General features: G+C 39.4%; 1 protein-coding gene across 4 annotated transcripts in view; it reads right to left on the reverse strand.

Annotated features, from left to right (window-relative positions):
- Polr1B (RNA polymerase I subunit Rpl135) overlaps positions 1-4,058 on the reverse strand; it is a 242,799-nt gene extending 238,741 nt beyond the window's left edge. For 3 of the 4 annotated variants that reach the window (XM_071673312.1, XM_071673310.1, XM_071673311.1), the window contains exon 1: positions 2,759-2,917. In XM_071673312.1, the coding sequence (XP_071529413.1) occupies positions 2,759-2,842 (84 nt within the window). In that variant the 5' untranslated portion in view covers positions 2,843-2,917. Of the gene's footprint in view, positions 1-2,758; positions 2,958-4,027 lie in introns of those variants that run through there. The other variant, XM_071673309.1, reaches the window with a different exon arrangement.
- Positions 4,059-20,626: the final 16,568 nt, after the last annotated feature.

Raw genomic sequence — 20,626 nt, forward strand, 5'->3', positions numbered from 1 at the left:
AATTATTCATTTCTGAAATGGTAATGTAGCAAATGAGAACAAAGTAGAATGAAACCTCCAAAACATAATAATACATTCTATAATATCAAATAAGATGACAGTGGTTAGGATAAAAAATGAGCAAGAAAATGGGTTAATCAATTTAAGAACTCAGAAAGTGTTTTTTTTTTCTTTCTTTCTTTAGAGGCTCCAGTCATGGACAACAGTCCACATCATGGATAAGCCTCAACTGAAATATAGAAAGGACTATGAGAGGGCAAAAGAATACACCAGGGAAAGCATTTACAGATTTTGGAGGAGATAAAAAAACTGTCTTAAAATGCACTAGGACAGTTATTGGAAAATGGGGTAGTTTTTGGAAAAGACATGAATGGGGTAAAGTTCCAACACTGCGAGGTGTAGGAAAAGAAATACTTATCAAAACAGCCTACCCATGAATTGCCAACAGCCACATAGTAATCATGTGATATAGCAACTTCCTGAGTATTGCATAGTCTACCTAGTGGTGGGAGCATACAAGTAGCCAGCTCTCGGGAGCAGAAACCAAAGTAATACCTAAAGAACACTGGAACTGCACCAACACTGGCATAGGGCAAGTAACATACTTTTGATATTTTGTAAGTCTTAACAACTGTTTAGTCATTGAAATTTCTTTTCTTCTGAATAGTTGCTCCATCTATGCTTAGGACTGATCCATCCTTGTATGGAGTACTGTTCTCACATCTGGGGTGGTTCTAGCTCTGCATCTTTACTTGCCCTATGCCAGTGTTCTATAGGTATTACTTTGGTTTCTGCTCCCGAGAGCTGGGTACTTGTATGCTCCCACCACTAGGAAGACCGTGCAATACTTGGGAAGGTCAACCCAGGTGGATAAATAGGATGCCGACGGGAATGTCCTCACTACAATTCTGTACGAGATGCATCTAATGTCGAAATATTTCTGCTACTGCTTCTGCAACAAAGGGAGTTTAGGTGATGTTCCATTGATTATATCAATTTCTTGAGTTTAACATACTTCTCCATCTGCTAACCCCAAATTTTCCCTGATAAATCTATATTAAAGCCTCTAACATCACCTAAATCATCATTGTTTAATATCATGCTTAATCTCAACATCAATAACTGTTATTGAATTCTTTAAAGACTACAATACTGCAAAACAAAATCACTCAAAAATAAAACCTCATAGCAATGTGGAGCTAAACTAGACTACCAAATACCAAACACTGCGATACAGGAAATGCTTATATAGCTGGGTACCTGGCTAATGACTGACTGTGTTCTGTAACATTGGTGTAATGTTTAGAAAATGCAATAAAAGCTGCTAAGCATAATGTAACGCATAATGTAATATCGAGCAATGCTAAATGAGGTGATGAGGGTTATGTTTATCAATAAAAATGTGGGTTTATGATTAAAAGTGAGGCTTTTGAAAAAAAAAATCGAGAAACTATAAAAACATCACATAATCTCACCTAACACACACCCTAAATGATACATGAAATATACCAACATTATATGGCCACTTGCTGTGTCATATATTTGTTGATATTTGGCATTGTGCCAATGTGTTGGCTGTGCATTTTACTGTTTGATACAATTTGACGAGATAACTACTAAGGAGGTTAGGAAAGGTTTTATAGGACATGATTTTCCTAAAAGTTTACCACCTACTTTTACATTAATAAATTCCCAGTTACCTCTGATGCACTATAATCACATGAAATATAAGACAAATCTATCCTCTGCAGGTATTTCTGGAACCAATATCACTGCATAAAGCAACTAAAACATAAACTGCTACTTTTAATTGTTAATTTCAATATAAGACCATATTCTTATCCTCAATATAAAATATCCTAGTTACATATTTTTTTTGTAATGTGGCTGGGTTTCTGGCCATGCAAGCAATGTAGGATAATTCTAAAGTGCAAGGGAGGTTATGTAAATTTTCATGAGTTCTAGAAAGTTTTAAAAAGAGTATTATCTAATTCTATATGAATTAGCCCCACTTTTGCATTCTGTAAACACTAAATTAACAATGCAAGAAAAAATCACACTATATTCAATGCTCATTAGAATAACGAGTGAGTGTTTTCCCTCCTTACTTTGCACTACCACTGCAAAATTGTCTTCCCCAGTTAACTGAATGGCGGAGCTAAACTGGTATTTTACCAATTGTCGGCATCGAAGAGAAGTTATCCGAGGTTTGTGATGGTTATATTTAGGTAAGATAAAATACCATACCGGACATCCACCTGTTTGGACGTTGAAATTAACTTTATTCGATGATTTCTGATGTGCATTGCACGGTGCTGACCGTTACCACATTTCACTAGGGGAGATATCCCCCCCCTTCATCCAACGGTACTTGGGGTCCCCCTCTGAAAGCTAAGGCCGGGAGTGGGGGGGGATCATTATAAGTAGTGATTTGTATTAAAAATGAAGGTCAGAATCATTCATCAATAACCACAGGAAAAAAATAACCAAACCAGATCTATCCTGGCATGATGTCTGAAACGGAATACCGAAAATAACCAAACCAGATCTATCCTGGCATGTCTGAAACGGAATACCGATGTTTATATATAAAAATGTTTCACTTAAAATTTCCAAACATTTCTTGCATAACTCAAAACCCTCCCAACTGTAATTACTGTTACGATGCCAGGCACCCAACATTGTCACATGATAATCCCAGCCACCCTAGTGTACTCTTCATGATGCATATCAGTACAATGTAATGCAGAGTAGTTACCTCATTCTGAGTTTCTGGTATCTGTCCAAATTTTGGATCCTTTAAGTGTTTTAGCGAGAGCTCAAGGGTTTCCTTACGCACCATGACGGTCAGACCACGTGTGCCTGGCAATCATAACAAACACACGACTCACCAGCCGCTCCTCTTGGTTGGTGTTCACGAGCCCTGAACCATCGATCCTGTTCCCGAAGCAGTGAACCTGCAATTGTTTCATTGAACTGAACTGAGGACGTAAGCATGCATTCTTTTAACGACTGTGCAAATAAAAAATTCAGTTTCAAAGGTTTAATAAGTATGGGCATCAAAGTGAAGTAGGGTAGTTCAAACAACACGATACACAATACAGAATGCAGAAAGAATTTCAGAAAAACCCAGTAAGCTTCGAAACATTAAAGTAACATAAAAAGTACTTATCAATTTGCTACGGAGTTAATTCTAGTCAAAAAGCAACAGTTCAGGTAATATTCATATATTTTATGACATCATCACACCATTAAAGCTCCTGTTGGCCGATTTCTCAGTAGCTAGAGTCAACTACACAAAATCCGAAATGCTTCATAATCAGACGGGAAATAGTTCTCAGCATAACGTAAATGTGAACTCAGACTTTCAATTGACTTGCTCTAAGTCTGAACTTTCACTGGATCATTAGATTATTTTTCCACTATTTTTTTTTTTTACCTCGATGGAGCAAGAATTCGTTCGACTTTAACAATTACATCAAGAACATTCTGCACTATGTTTCAAATCGAAGTGTGGAAAGTTTTCGTGATTCTTAATCACAATTCCGATCTGAAAAATCTAAATAATTATGATGATCAAAGTAACACAATCAATATACTTGTTTGCAAATAAGTAGTGGTTATTTTAAGCTCCAACCGAAAATAATCCTGAAACGCGTTGTACATTAAACCTCTTGTTTTGGCTATTAATGGCATGAAACAAATTAACGACACAAAATTCCATTTAACTACGTTAAACAAAAATTCTTTGGTTTAATTTTCACGACTATGCAGGTTGTAAGTACTTTACGGATTAGCAGTCGCCTAGAGAAATACTACTTTCTTGAATTAGGAGTCTTAAAGTGATGGCTGGACTTACAGCCTTCTCGTCAGTAAGTTGTAGACAGTAGCCGCAAAGGGAAGTACTTCTTCCTGACTTAGGAGGGTTGAAATGATGGCCGGAACCATGTTACAGCCGCCCAGGAAGGTGGGTGAGTGTTGAACTGATGGCCGGAACCATCTTACAGCCGCCCGGTTAGATACTAACCTTCATACCAACCAGGTACACCTTCCTCCTAACGAACAATGGAGTGAAATTTGTCTGGAACCATCTTACACTCAGTGAAGTTGGTTCCTTATTATGTATTCTTATCCTCCCAAATATAAAATAATTTGGATACTAGTTCGTCATTGCATTTCAAACTGCCTATTTACCTCATCAGTTATATTCATCATATGATGTGGTTCAGTATGGCAGTTTACCTACAAATCGACAACTTGTTTAATCAGATGTGCGTATATGTCTGAAATAAGCTGAACAACAACAGATTTTCCCAAAAATCTAGAAAATCTGTAACTCAAGCAGACATGTTTCTATCCTGCCAAAGAAATGTTGGAGTTATTAGTCGCTGTGCAAGGAGTTAGTCGTCAAAAATGACTACAGACAGAGGAGGGAGGACTGGCTTCCAACGGAATAATAATATAGCATATTATCTTTTCCCTCAAAAATGTAATCCCATTAGCCAACAATTTCTATCTTTCCGATAAAATGGATGAACTCCTGGGCAACTGTGTTTAAGGTAAAGAAAACATTGCGCCTATAGCAACTCCATCGTCGTGTTTCCAATCATACACGAACCTATTTTTTATAACATACCTGCTCACATGACCATGAGCTCACGATCTACACACCAGCAAGTCTTGGTATAAGGAAAAACAGTCATCGTATATACTTATCTTACTGATAAGGATATTCCTTGGATTGTAATGATGATCTTTCCTAACAATGCACTTTCGGAGCCGACACGATATATTGCCGATGTTGACACTAATCCAATCACTGAAGCTCACTCCACATGCTCTCGCGTTAATTATCCCTGTCCTTACATGCATCCCTTGCATGCATCATGCCACGTATCCTTCTACCATTTCTCTCCCTCCAGTATTTTTCCACTTTATTTCCCCATGTCACAGACGGTCTTCCTCTCACACCAGTTCATTTAATCGTTCTCTGTCATACACTCTCCCTGTCAATTCCCAATGTTGCAATCTCTCCACATGCCCAAACTACCTCAAAGTATTAGTTTTCACTCACTCCATCATTCCACAATTCATTCCCTTTGCATTCTCTCCCATACGATATCTATCATGCACTCCCTCCCTCCTCATAACTTTCTTCATTCCACCTACTCATACCACATGCTCCTCTCAAAACTCATTTCCTCAAACTCATTTTCTTTCGCTGACTCACTCGTGATGTTACCTCCTTTCCGATCTTTTTTTTTCTTTTGTTACGATGGAGGCTCGTCATGGAAAAAAAGCCCACATCAAGGCCGGGGCTTAAATGAAATACAGTGTAGGTGAAAGGGAGAAAAAGAGGCAAGGGGAGATATTTACGAATTTTGGAGAGGTGAAAAACCTGTCATTGAAAATCTGCCAGGTCATATACGAAAAGATAAGACTTCCAAGGCTTCGACGTGTAGGGAAAGAAACAGTTATCAAAATGGCCCACCCTCGATCATCATCATCATCATCGTTTCTTGGACAGAACCTGATAAAGTGTTACATCATTTACATGGTATACAACAGTAGAACAGCCATGTTCAAAGGGCGCATGAGCGCAGTCAAAAGACTCACAATTTCCCGGCATAGGAGTGAGTCGTTAAAGGGGTAATTAATACATAATGTACATGACAAAGATATATCAGCACTAAAAATAAAAACAAAACTACGGTATTTTCAAACAGACTTAAGTACCCTAGGATAATTGTTTATCATTCTCACAATTATAGGCACTTGGAGGTAATGATACACGAATCGTTCATGGACTGCCGAGTATCAGATAGGATGTCGTCTCTGGTGTTGGGACACTCTGATAATGGTAGTGTGCTTTTGGTGTTGGGCACATAGCCGGCTCCTGGTATGTACGGTACGGTCATGTGTCACCTCCCAGAGGTAGGGGGAACCAATCCTCATCCTCGCGATCACGGTCTGTACGCGTCTTCCTCCAATTTTCCTGTTGTCAATGTTTATGGCGGCTCTGTGCTGAAGAGTGTTGCTCGTAGGAGCGTCAGAACTGACTCGTTGTCTGTATCCTGTCTGCAGTCTCGTGCCCAGGATTCTGGAAATATTCCGATCGGAAAGGTTAGCTATATAATCCGCTACCTCGTTTCCTGTGATGCCAGTGTAAGAGGGGGCCCATATAATGGATATTTTTTGATCATCTTGCATACGTTCGGCAAGGTGTCAAGTTCTTACATCCCCAACTAGGTCTCTATTGGTTGGGTTCCTGCTGGTAAAAGACGTCAGAGGAGATGTAGTCTGACACTCCGGCCATCACATTAAATATATATATATATATATATATATATATATATATATATATATATATATATATATATATATATTTTTTTTTTTTTTTTTATACTTTGTCGCTGTCTCCCGCGTTTGCGAGGTAGCGCAAGGAAACAGACGAAAGAAATGGCCCAACCCCCCCCCCCATACACATGCACATACACACGTCCACACACGCAAATATACATACCTACACAGCTTTCCATGGTTTACCCCAGACGCTTCACATGCCTTGATTCAATCCACTGACAGCACGTCAACCCCTGTATACCACATCGCTCCAATTCACTCTATTCCTTGCCCTCCTTTCACCCTCCTGCATGTTCAGGCCCCGATCACACAAAATCTTTTTCACTCCATCTTTCCACCTCCAATTTGGTCTCCCTCTTCTCCTCGTTCCCTCCACCTCCGACACATATATCCTCTTGGTCAATCTTTCCTCACTCATTCTCTCCATGTGCCCAAACCATTTCAAAACACCCTCTTCTGCTCTCTCAACCACGCTCTTTTTATTTCCACACATCTCTCTTACCCTTACGTTACTTACTCGATCAAACCACCTCACACCACACATTGTCCTCAAACATCTCATTTCCAGCACATCCATCCTCCTGCGCACAACTCTATCCATAGCCCACGCCTCGCAACCATACAACATTGTTGGAACCACTATTCCTTCAAACATACCCATTTTTGCTTTCCGAGATAATGTTCTCGACTTCCACACATTTTTCAAGGCTCCCAAAATTTTCGCCCCCTCCCCCACCCTATGATCCACTTCCGCTTCCATGGTTCCATCCGCTGCCAGATCCACTCCCAGATATCTAAAACACTTCACTTCCTCCAGTTTTTCTCCATTCAAACTCACCTCCCAATTGACTTGACCCTCAACCCTACTGTACCTAATAACCTTGCTCTTATTCACATTTACTCTTAACTTTCTTCTTCCACACACTTTACCAAACTCAGTCACCAGCTTCTGCAGTTTCTCACACGAATCAGCCACCAGCGCTGTATCATCAGCGAACAACAACTGACTCACTTCCCAAGCTCTCTCATCCCCAACAGACTTCATACTTGCCCCTCTTTCCAGGACTCTTGCATTTACCTCCCTAACAACCCCATCCATAAACAAATTAAACAACCATGGAGACATCACACACCCCTGCCGCAAACCTACATATGTATATATATATATATATATATATATATATATATATATATATATATATATATATATATATATATATATATATATATCTTTCTCTTCTTTTCTTTTAAACTATTCGCCATTTCCCGCGTTAGCGAGGTAGCGTTAAGAACAGAGGACTGGGCCTTTTTTGGAATATCCTCACCTGGCCCTCTCTGTTCCTTCTTTTGGAAAATTAAAAAAAAAAAACGAGAGGGGAGGATTTCCAGTCCCCCGCTCCCTCCCCTTTTAGTCGCCTTCTACGACACGCAGGGAATACGTGGGAAGTATTCTTAATCCCCTATCCCCAGGGATATATATATATATATATATATATATATATATATATATATATATATATATATATATATATATATATATATATATATATATATATATATATATGTTATATATATATATGTTATATATATATATATATATATATATATATATATATATATATATATATATATATATATATATATATATATATATATATATATATATAGGGGATAGGGGAGAAAGAATACTTCCCACGTATTCCCTGCGTGTCGTAGAAGGCGACTAAAAGGGAAGGGAGCGGGGGGCTGGAAATCCTCCCCTCTCATTTTTTTTTTTTTTTTTTCTTTTTTTATTTTCCAAAAGAAGGAACAGAGAAGGGGGCCTGGTGAGGATATTCCCTAAAAGGCCCAGTCCTCTGTTCTTAACGCTACCTCGCTAATGCGGGAAATGGCGAATAGTATGAAAGAAAGAAAGATATATATATATATATATATATATATATATATATATATATATATATATATATATATATATATATATATATATATATATATATATATACATATATATATATATGTTATATATATATATATATATATATATATATATATATATATATATATATATATATATATATATATATATATATATATATATAGGAAAGGATCACAATTATGCGCGTGATCAAGTATTTTCCATGGGGAAAATGAAACACGATAAGTTCCCAAGTGCACTTTCGTGTAATAATCACATCATTAGGGGAAACACAAGAGAGAAATATAACAACCAGTTGATATACAACGAAGAGACGTAGCTAGGACGCCATTTGGTAAACATGCGATTGTCCAAGACAACGAGCGTATCATAAACTTGTCATTTTACAAATTTTATCAACAATAAAGTTATCGAATTTGTTTTGATCATCACTAATATTAAGATTATAATAATAAATTAAAAATAAATATAAATAATTCTTTGTGTATTCAATAATAGAAGATTCCATGATATTTCTCGTGGTAATAGAGTTTGAGTTAATAACTAAGATGGCATTACTCCAGTCAATACAATGAACCTAGTTTTTAACGTGATCAAACAAGTCATTTGATTCTTGTCCCGTTCTTATACTATATTTATGTTGCTTAAGTCCAACAGAAAGATCCTTACCAGTCTGCCCAACATAAAACTTATCACAATTTCTACATGGCACATTATAGATGCACCCAGGAGAATTTTCTGGTGAATTCCTGATTAAGATATTCTTTATAGTATTATTGTTGCTGAAGGCAACATTTACATTAAAGGATTTGAGCAACAGGGGAAGTAAAGTAAAATTAATATTAAAAGGGAGAACTAAAAGATTCTTGGTGTCAATGGGAGGTTTGGGCTCAACTCTATAAAATGATTTCTTTGCTAATTTAAGGGATTAATCAATGAAAGATCTGGGGTACTTTAACTTAGATCCAATAGTATATATCTTCTCAAACTCATCATCAATATACTCTGGAATGCAAATACGTAATGCCCTAAGGAACATAGATTAAACATAGTTAAATGGACTTATGAGCATACATTGGTAGGTTTTCTGTATATGCTAAACTTAAACTTGTTTCCTTGCCTGTGGATCATGCAGTCAAAAAATGGTAACATACCATTATTTTCATTTTCTATAGTAAATTTGATGGAAGGTACTAAATTGTTAAGGGGAGAAATATTTGTAAATTTTCATTTGTTGGCCAAACACAAAGAACATCATCTACATACCTAAACCAAATTGCATTAGAAGGTAAGATATCCTTTAGTAATTTTGTTTTAAACAATTCCATATAAAAATTACTTAGTACAGGTGATAGAGGGGTTACCCATTGCCATACCAAAATTTCGAGCATAATATTCTCCACTAAATTGAAATGCACAGTCTTTTATATACAGTTTTATCAGTTCAATGAAAACAGACTTTGAAAAAGGTAAATGAATATCATCCAAAACATCAAATAGATATTGTAAAAGGTCATCAACTGGAACTTTTGTGAACAGTGAGGAAACATCAAAGTTAACAAATTTGAAATCAAAATTAACATTGATATTGTTTAGCTTGTTAACTAAATCTACGTTGTTCATGATATTGGAATTTGATCTTACCCACTAAAGGGCTTAATAAAGAAACCAACCATTTTGACAATTTATATGCGATGGCGCCTACTGAACTCACTATAGGTCTTGCTGGAAATTTTTGTTCATGTCTTTTGATAAGTCCATACATATATGGCAATGAAAAGGACAAAGATGATAAACTTTTCATAAGAGAATCATTACCTTTCAACAACAGCTTCAGTTCTTTATTGAAATGGAAATTAACTGCTTCTAGGGAATTCTTACCGAGTTTAAAATATGTTGAGTCATCATTTAAAAGATCATTAATTTTAGATGAATAATTACTTTTTTGTCCATAATCACAAGTGTTAGATTATCTGCTTTACTAATATGTATATCATTGTCTTTTTTTTAAGTGTTAATAGCTCGTATAAATCTTTAAGGGCAATTAGGATCCACTGGTATTGATAGCTTTACATAGTTGATACGTGCTTGAATTTAGCACGCCATATATTTACTAGCCTGAGCAGGTACCCATTTTATCGACCAACCCCTAGGGGTAGATGAACAGCTGGGTTGACTGTGGACTGACCGCCGCACCGAGGATTCGAACCCGGGCGCTCGACCCTGAGCGGCCCGTGAATGCGTCACGGTCAGGAAGGGAAGTCGTTACACCACGGGGGTACCTTAATAGTGTGATTCCATGAACTGAAAATTCGTGATGCGTTTGTTGTTCGGTAAGCTCATTATATGGGTTTCTGGGGGTGTGATATCCATGGTGGCTGTGGGTGAAGGAAAATGGCTTGTGCTAGAAAAAAAAAAATCTGAGCTTTAAGTGAATCCATTTTTCTTTTAGCTGCCAAAAACCACACAATTGAATAGTGTGACACAGCAGCTTGCTGAGTATTGCGTGGTCTGCCTAGTAGTAGAGGCACACAAGCAGCCAGCTCCCGGGTATACAAGAACTAAAGTAGTACCAACAGAGCAAGGCAAGTGAAGCAATAACTGCAGCATAGGGCAAGATGGTCATGTTTGGAAGTTAACCTGCAACAGTTTATAAGGTGGAGCGAGAACCACCCCAGATACGGGAGCTGTGCTAAATTCAAGCACGGATCAACTATGCGAAGTTATCAAATATACTATAACAGTTGTACTTTAAATAAACACTTACATTATCAAATGCTCTATCAAGACCCCAAAAGTCTATTTTGAATAACTGTATTTCATTAGAAAGGGTAACACAACGTCGTTCTAACCTTACAAATACTTATCAGTTTTAGCATCAGGTGAACTGAACCAGGATATGCGATTCGTCTGGGGTAAACCATGGTAAGGTCTATGGGGCCAGGTTGTGGATAGGGAGCTGTGGTTTCGGTGCATGACAGCTAGAGACGGAGTGTGAACGAATGTGACCTTTTTGTCTCTTTTCTTGGCACTACCTCGCCGAAGCAAGGGATAGCAATACTGTTTCCTTAGGGCGGGGTAGCGCTAGAAATGGATGAAGGCAAGTATGAATATTTATTTATTTTATCTATATATTTACTTATTTTGCTTTGTCGCTGTCTCCCGCGTTTGCAAGGTAGCGCAAGGAAACAGACGAAAGAAATGGCCCAACCCACCCCCATACACATGTATATACACACGTCCACACACGCAAATATACATACCTATACATCTCAATGTACACATATATATACACACACAGACACATATATATATACCCATGCACACAATTCACACTGTCTGCCTTTATTCATTCCCATCGCCACCTCGCCACACATGGAATACCATCCCCCTCCCCCCCTCATGTGTGCGAGGTAGCGCTCGGAAAAGACAACAAAGGCCCCATTCGTTCACACTCAGTCTCTAGCTGTCATGCAATATTGCCCGAAACCACAGCTCCCTTTCCATATCAGGCCCCACACAACTTTCCATGGTTTACCCCAGACGCTTCACATGCCCTGATTCAATCCACTGACAGCACGTCAACCCCGGTATACCACATCGATCCAATTCACTCTATTCCTTGCCCGCCTTTCACCCTCCTGCATGTTCAGGCCCCGATCACTCAAAATCTTTTTCACTCCATCTTTCCACCTCCAATTGGTCTCCCACTTCTCGTTCCCTCCACTTCCGACACATATATCCTCTTGGTCAATCTTTCCTCACTCATTCTCTCCATGTGCCCAAACCATTTCAAAACACCCTCTTCTCTCTCAACCACGCTCTTTTTATTTCCACACATCTCTCTTACCCTTACATTACTTACTCGATCAAACCACCTCACACCACACATTGTCCTCAAACATCTCATTCCCAGCACATCCACCCTCCTGCGCACAACTCTATTCATAGCCCACGCCTCGCAACCATACAACATCGTTGGAACCACTATTCCTTCAAAGATACCCATTTTTGCTTTCCAAGATAATGTTCTCGACTTCCACACATTCTTCAAGGCTCCCAGGATTTTCGCTCCCTCCCCCACCCTATGATTCACTTCCGCTTCCATGGTTCCATCCGCTGCCAGATCCACTCCCAGATATCTAAAACACTTTACTTCCTCCAGTTTTTCTCCATTCAAACTTACCTCCCAATTGACTTGACCCTCAACCCTACTGTACCTAATAACCTTGCTCTTATTCATATTTACTCTTAACTTTCTTCTTTCACACACTTTACCAAACTCAGTCACCACCTTCTGCAGTTTCTCACATGAATCAGCCACCAGCGCTGTATCATCAGCGAACAACAACTGACTCACTTCCCAAGCTCTCTCATCCACAACAGACTTCATACTTGCCCCTCTTTTCAAAACTCTTGCATTCACCTCCCTAACAACCCCATCCATAAACAAATTAAACAACCATGGAGACATCACACACCCCTGCCGCAAACCTACATTCACTGAGAACCAATCACTTTCTTCTCTTCCTACACGTACACATGCCTTACATCCTCGATAAAAACTTTTCACTGCTTCTAACAACTTGCCTCCCACACCATATATTCTTAATACCTTCCACAGAGCATCTCTATCAGCTCTATCATATGCCTTCTCCAGATCCATAAATGCTACATACAAATCCATTTGCTTTTCTAAGTATTTCTCACATACATTCTTCAAAGCAAACACCTGATCCACACATCCTCTACCACTTCTGAAACCACACTGCTCTTCCCCAGTCTGATGTTCTGTACATGCTTTCACCGTCTCAATCAATACCCTCCCATATAATTTACCAAGAATACTCAACAAACTTATACCTCTGTAATTTGAGCACTCACTCTTATCCCCTTTGCCTTTGTACTATGGCACTATGCACGCATTCCGCCAATCCTCAGGCACCTCACCATGAGTCATGAATACATTAAATAACCTTACCAACCAGTCAACAATACAGTCATCCCCTTTTTTAATAGATTCCATTGCAATACCATCCAAACCTGCTGCCTTGCCGGCTTTTAAGTATGAATATTTACGTGTATATATGTAATGTCTGTGTATGTGTATGTATATGTTGATATGTATATGTTTGTATATGTGCGTGTATAGGCGTGTGTATATAAATATTCCTATGAGTCCACGGAGTAATGAAACAAGTTTCCAAGTGCACTATCGTGTGATAATCACATGGATGGGCCATTCTTCGTGTTTTCTGGCGCTACCTCGCTGGCGTGGGAAACGGCGATCAAGTATACTTGATAAATAAACAAATATATTTATCATTATTACCCTTATCATCATTATGATAAATAATCACTGTTTCCCGCATCAGCGAGGTAGCGCCAGGAGACACGAAGAATGGCCCATCTACTCTCTCTCTCTCTCTCTCTCTCTCTCTCTCTCTCTCTCTCTCTCTCTATATATATATATATATATATATATATATATATATATATATATATATATATATAGCGATACTGTTTCCTGTGGGGCAGGGTACCACCAGGAATGGATGAAGGCAAGCGGGTGTCAATGTGTGCTTGTGTATGTGTATACATGTCTGTGTATGTATATGGATGTATATGTGTGTGTATGGGTGTTTATATATAAGTTTGAATGGAGAAAAACTGGAGGAAGTAAAGTGTTTTAGATATCTGGGAGTGGATCTGGCAGCGGATGGAACCATGGAAGCGGAAGTGAATCATAGGGTGGGGGAGGGGGCGAAAATCCTGGGAGCCTTGAAGAATGTGTGGAAGTCGAGAACATTATCTCGGAAAGCAAAAATGGGTATGTTTGAAGGAATAGTGGTTCCAACAATGTTGTATGGTTGCGAGGTGTGGGCTATGGATAGAGTTGTGCGCAGGAGGGTGGATGTGCTGGAAATAAGATGGTTGAGGACAATGTGTGGTGTGAGGTGGTTTGATCGAGTAAGTAATGTAAGGGTAAAAGAGATGTATGGAAATAAAAAGAGCGTGGTTGAGAGAGCAGAAGAGGGTGTTTTGAAATGGTTTGGGCACATGGAGAGAATGAGCGAGGAAAGATTGACCAAGAGGATATATGTGTCGGAGGTGGAGGGAACGAGGAGAAGTGGGAGACCAAATTGGAGGTGGAAAGATGGAGTGAAAAAGATTTTGAGTGATCGGGGCCTGAACATGCAGGAGGGTGAAATGCGGGAAAGGAATAGAGTGAATTGGATCGATGTGGTATACCGGGGTTGACGTGCTGTCAGTGGATTGAATCAGGGCATGTGAAGCGTCTGGGGTAAACCATGGAAAGTTGTGTGGGGCCTGGATGTGGAAAGGGAGCTGTGGTTTCGGGCATTATTGCATGACAGCTAGAGGCTGAGTGTGAACGAATGGGGCCTTTGTTGTCTTTCCCTAGCGCTACCTCGCACACATGAGGGGGGAAGGGGATGGTATTCCATGTGTGGCGAGGTGGCGATGGGAATGAATAAAGGCAGACAGTGTGAATTGTGTGCATGGGTATATATGTATGTGTCTGTGTGTGTATATATATGTGTACATTGAGATGTATAGGTATGTATATTTGCGTGTGTAGACGTGTATGTATATACATGTGTATGGGGGTGGGTTGGGCCATTTCTTTCGTCTGTTTCCTTGCGCTTCCTCGCAAACGCGGGAGACAGCGACAAAGCAAAATAAAAAAAAATAATATATTATCCCTGGGGATAGGGGAGAAAGAATACTTCCCACGTATTCCCTGCGTGTCGTAGAAGGCGACTAAAAGGGGAGGGAGCGGGTGGCTGGAAATCCTCCCCTTTCCTGTTTTTTTTTTTAATTTTCCAAAAGAAGGAACAGAGAAGGGGGTCAGGTGAGGATATTCCCTCTAAGGCCCAGTTCTATGTTCTTAACGCTACCTCGCTAACGCGGGAAATGGCAAATAGTATGAAAAAAAAAAAAAAATATATATATATATATATATATATATATATATATATATATATATATATATATATATATATAAAGAGAATATTCTGAGCATGAAAATATGCTAGTGGTCTGTAGTCTGCTACTACTATATAGTGTGACGGAGTAAACCCTTGTCTTACATTTTACGAAGACAGAGTCGTCAAGTAGCTACAACCATTGTCTTATTCTGGAAAGTACTGACTATGAGTAAATGTCTGGGTCTATTGTGATTATGGCTACGACACCATTAATCAGATACGTCACCTCCTCATGTCACCTTTGGTCATTTATGGAAATATGAGGTGATACGGGATAGAGAGCAGCTGTGGAGGTTGACGTGGTCATAATGTTTACAGACCAGTAATGACCTTCACTTCTTACATATAATTTCATTCATTTTCACATGCGTACGTTTGGAGACCTATCCAACTATGTCATACATAGTCACTTGACGGGAAAAATATATATACATTTTCCAGTCATTATCAATACTGAATAAATCATGATGTATCAGTTCATTTGCTACCGGGCCTTACAACAGATTTAGTAGTATTTAAAATGAACGAAACTGATGAATAATGTGACAAGTACTTTTCTTTCGGAAAAAAAATGGGAGTCGCAGATTATGTGTAGAGCGTCGTCCGTCCAGCGGCCTTGCACGCAATCCCACAATGCCAGGTCATCTGCATCATGACGCTCTACATATCTAGCGATATTTTCCCACCATAATTCGTCTTGTTAATGGACAGAACTACTGTTTCAACAACTTTGAACGAAAAGTTTGACGTGAGCCACTTTGCCTGAAGACTTTTCCACGATGAATTCATCAGAATTATTAAACACTTTGTGTTACCGTGTTTCTTCCAATCAGTTGTTTCTGAAATAAGTTACGGCCTCTGTAAATTGAACAAAAGCGAATGGTACATCTAATCAAGTACGTGAAATTGGACACTGGTTATACCCGAGGGCGAGCATACACGGCGGCCCAGTATACATTATTGGAACGTCTGGAAACCCTTAACTCTTAGAAGTATTGGAGGCTTATAAAAGATTTTCGTTGGTTATCTAAGGCTATTTTTAGGGATAGATCATCATAAAAGAGACAAAAATCGTGATTCATATTAAGATTTGTGCGTTAAAGTACATTTTTCATTATCAAAATAGAAATCAAATCCCATAAAAAGAGTGTAAATAAAACTTGATGTGCCCGAACGCGTCAGGTATTTGATGGAATGCACGAAATTACTACCTCTGCCTTAGAATATTGCCGGGATTGGTGAATTATTAATTGCTCTGGGAGAAACGCACACGATCATCTACTTCCGCACGTCATCGTGGGAATAGGTAAGAGAAGAAAGTGCCAAATCAAGATGTATTTTATGAGCATTAAGTGTGACAAAGTGTAGACGGGCAGAGAGCTGAGGTGTCTGAGGGCTACCGAGGGTGCGTGTCCAGCCTCCACACATCTTCTGTCCCATGACATTAACGTGTTTATTTGTTATAAACTGATGGCGAAACTGATGTTCTCCCACCACCCGACCACAACTCAGACTTCCATTGTTGCTATGCCTACGGGAAATACACTTGTCATATCCTCACACTGTTTTTCTTGTTATGGAAGTTGGTGTGGCTCAGGCAGGTCAGTGGGCCAGCTCCTGCTACTCTTTCTCTGCTCTGGGAATGTTGACAGTTTTTCTGAGATATATGACGGAGATGCAATAGCTGAGATCTTTATCCACAGAAAGAAATGATTGGTTGCGTATGTGAGATCATTAGGGAGGCCTTTCATTTTCGTGCTGGAGATGGTGGTCATTATATAAGATGATTGTAGATCTCTTTCTTTGCCACAAATACACTGGGAATACTTATTATTTGTGTAAAATTACCTTTTTGATTTTGTGTACAGGAATATTGGAATGGAGATTAAGTAGTATCTCCTCCACGTTAGTCATGTTGGTCTTAACAGTTTTATAATAGAGATTTGAGTAGTAAGACCAGGTCTGTTTATCTTGTTTATGATGAGCCTGATAGTAATAGTTACAAATCGTTATATATAATTCTTAAAATTTATGTACACAAGGGTACAGGATATGTACATATACCCCCAGCCCTCAGGCACCTTACAAATATTTAACAGCCTGACAGCAGTGTCATCCCCTTTCTTGAGAAACTCAATTGCAGCACCACACTCTCCTGTTGTTTTTCCACATGGACAGTGAACAGTTCATTGAGAGATGTAGGGATAGAGCAGCCTGAGGACATACCATGAAATTAATCAAGAAACTTGTAAAAAGGATGTAAAGAAATACTTTTATAGTTTAAGAGTGGTGGATGTGTGAAACAGAAAGACTGAGGACATGGTTAATGCAAACAGCAAGTGATCTTACAAACTTTTATTGTTTTGCTTCAATGAAAATATAATCAGTGAATCACATTTATTATTTGTTTATATGTTTATAAGAGTGAGTGCGCAAATTACAGAGGTATAAGTTTGTTGAATATTCCTGGTAAATTATATGGGAGGGTATTGATTGAGAGGGTGAAGGCATGTACTGAGCATCAGATTGGGGAAGAGCAGTGTGGTTTCAGAAGTGGTAGAGGATGTGTGGATCAGGTGTTTGCTTTGAAGAATGTATGTGAGAAATACTTAGAAAAGCAAATGGATTTGTATGTAGCATTTATGGATCTGGAGAAGGCATATGATAGAGTTGATAGAGATGCTCTGTGGAAGGTATTAAGAATATATGGTGTGGGAGGCAAGTTGTTAGAAGCAGTGAAAAGTTTTTATCAAGGATGTAAGGCATGTGTACGTGTAGGAAGAGAGGAAAGTGATTGGTTCTCAGTGAATGTAGGTTTGCGGCAGGGGTGTGTGATGTCTCCATGGTTGTTTAATTTGTTTATGGATGGGGTTGTTAGGGAGGTAAATGCAAGAGTTTTGGAAAGAGGGGCAAGTATGAAGTCTGTTGTGGATGAGAGAGCTTGGGAAGTGAGTCAGTTGTTGTTCGCTGATGATACAGTACTGGTGGCTGATTCATGTGAGAAACTGCAGAAGGTGGTGACTGAGTTTGGTAAAGTGTGTGAAAGAAGAAAGTTAAGAGTAAATGTGAATAAGAGCAAGGTTATTGGGTACAGTAGGGTTGAGGGTCAAGTCAATTGGGAGGTAAGTTTGAATGGAGCAAAACTGGAGGAAGTAAAGTGTTTTAGATATCTGGGAGTGGATCTGGCAGCGGATGGAACCATGGAAGCGGAAGTGGATCATAGGGTGGGGGAGGGGGCGAAAATCCTGGGAGCCTTGAAGAATGTGTGGAAGTCGAGAACATTATCTTGGAAAGCAAAAATGGGTATGTTTGAAGGAATAGTGGTTCCAACAATGTTGTATGGTTGCAAGGCGTGGGCTATGGATAGAGTTGTGCGCAGGAGGATGGATGTGCTGGAAATGAGATGTTTGAGGACAATGTGTGGTGTGAGGTGGTTTGATCGAGTAAGTAATGTAAGGGTAAGAGAGATGTGTGGAAATAAAAAGAGCGTGGTTGAGAGAGCAGAAGAGGGTGTTTTGAAATGGTTTGAGCACATGGAGAGAATTAGTGAGGAAAGATTGACCAAGAGGATATATGTGTCGGAGGTGGAGGGAACGAGGAGAAGTGGGAGACCAAATTGGAGGTGGAAAGATGGAGTGAAAAAGATTTTGTGTGATCGGGGCCTGAACATGCAGGAGGGTGAAAGGAGGGCAAGGAATAGAGTGAATTGGAGCGATGTGGTATACCGGGGTTGACGTGCTGTCAGTGGATTGAATCAGGGCATGTGAAGCGTCTGGGGTAAACCATGGAAAGCTGTGTAGGTATGTATATTTGCGTGTGTGGACGTATGTATATACATGGGTATGGGGGTGGGTTAGGCCATTTCTTTCGTCTGTTTCCTTGCGCTACCTCGCAAACGCGGGACAGCGGCAAAAAAAAAAAAAAATGTTTATCATGGCTTGCGCAAAAGATGCTTGTGGCATGAGAAGCGTGGGAGGTGGGTTGATTAGAAAGGGTAGTGAGTGGTGGGATGAAGAAGTAAGATTATTAGTGAAAGAGAAGAGAGAGGCATTTGGACGATTTTTGCAGGGAAAAAATGTAAATGAGTGGGAGATGTATAAAAGAAAGAGGCAGGAGGTCAAGAGAAAGGTGCAAGAGGTGAAAAAGAGGGCAAATGAGAGTTGGGGTGAGAGAGTATCATTAGATTTTGGGGAGAATAAAAAGATGTTCTGGAAGGAGGTAAATAAAGTGCATAAGACAAGGGAGCAAATGGGAACTTCAGTGAAGGGGCTAATGGGGAGGTGATAACAAGTAGTGGTGATGTGAGAAGGAGATGGAGTGAGTATATTGAAGGTTTGTTGAATGTGTTTGATGATAGAGTGGCAGATATAGGGTGTTTTGGTTGAGGTGGTGTGCAAAGTGAGAGGGTTAGGGAAAATGATTTGGTAAACAAAGGAGAGGTAGTAAAAGCTTTGCGGAAGATGAAAGCCGGCAAGGCAGCAGGTTTGGATGGTATTGCAATGGAATCTATTAAAAAAGGGGGGTGACTGTATTGTTGACTGGTTGGTAAGGTTATTTAATGTATTCATGACTCATGGTGAGGTGCCTGAGGATTGGCGGAATGCGTGCATAGTGCCATTGTACAAAGGCAAAGGGGATAAAAGTGAGTGCTCAAATTACAGAGGTATAAGTTTGTTGAGTATTCTTGGTAAATTATATGGGAGGGTATTGATTGAGAGGGTGAAGGCATGTACAGAGCATCAGATTGGGGAAGAGCAGTGTGGTTTCAGAAGTGGTAGAGGATGTGTGGATCAGATGTTTGCTTTGAAGAATGTATGTGAGAAATACTTAGAAAAGCAAATGGATTTGTATGTAGCATTTATGGATCTGGAGAAGGCATATGATAGAGCTGATAGAGATGGTCTGTGGAAGGTATTAAGAATATATGATGTGGGAGGCAAGTTGTTAGAAGCAGTGAAAAGTTTTTGTCGAGGATGTAATTTATGCGTACGTGTAGGAAGAGAGGAAAGTGATTGGTTCTCAGTGAATGTGAATGTAGGTTTGCGGCAGGGGTGTGTGAGGTCTCCATGGTTGTTTAATTTGTTTATGGATGGGGTTGTTAGGGAGGTGAATGCAAGAGTTTTGGAAAGAGGGGCAAGTATGAAGTCTGTTGTGGATGAGAGAGCTTGGGAAGTGAGTCAGTTGTTGTTCGCTGATGATACAGCGCTGGTGGCTGATTCATGTGAGAAACTGCAGAAGTTGGTGACTGAGTTTGGTAAAGTGTGTGAAAGAAGAAAGTTAAGAGTAAATGTGAATAAGAGCAAGGTTATTAGGTACA

This window comes from Panulirus ornatus, chromosome 18 (assembly GCF_036320965.1).
Source record: "Panulirus ornatus isolate Po-2019 chromosome 18, ASM3632096v1, whole genome shotgun sequence".
NCBI classification, from domain to species: Eukaryota; Metazoa; Arthropoda; class Malacostraca; order Decapoda; family Palinuridae; genus Panulirus; species Panulirus ornatus.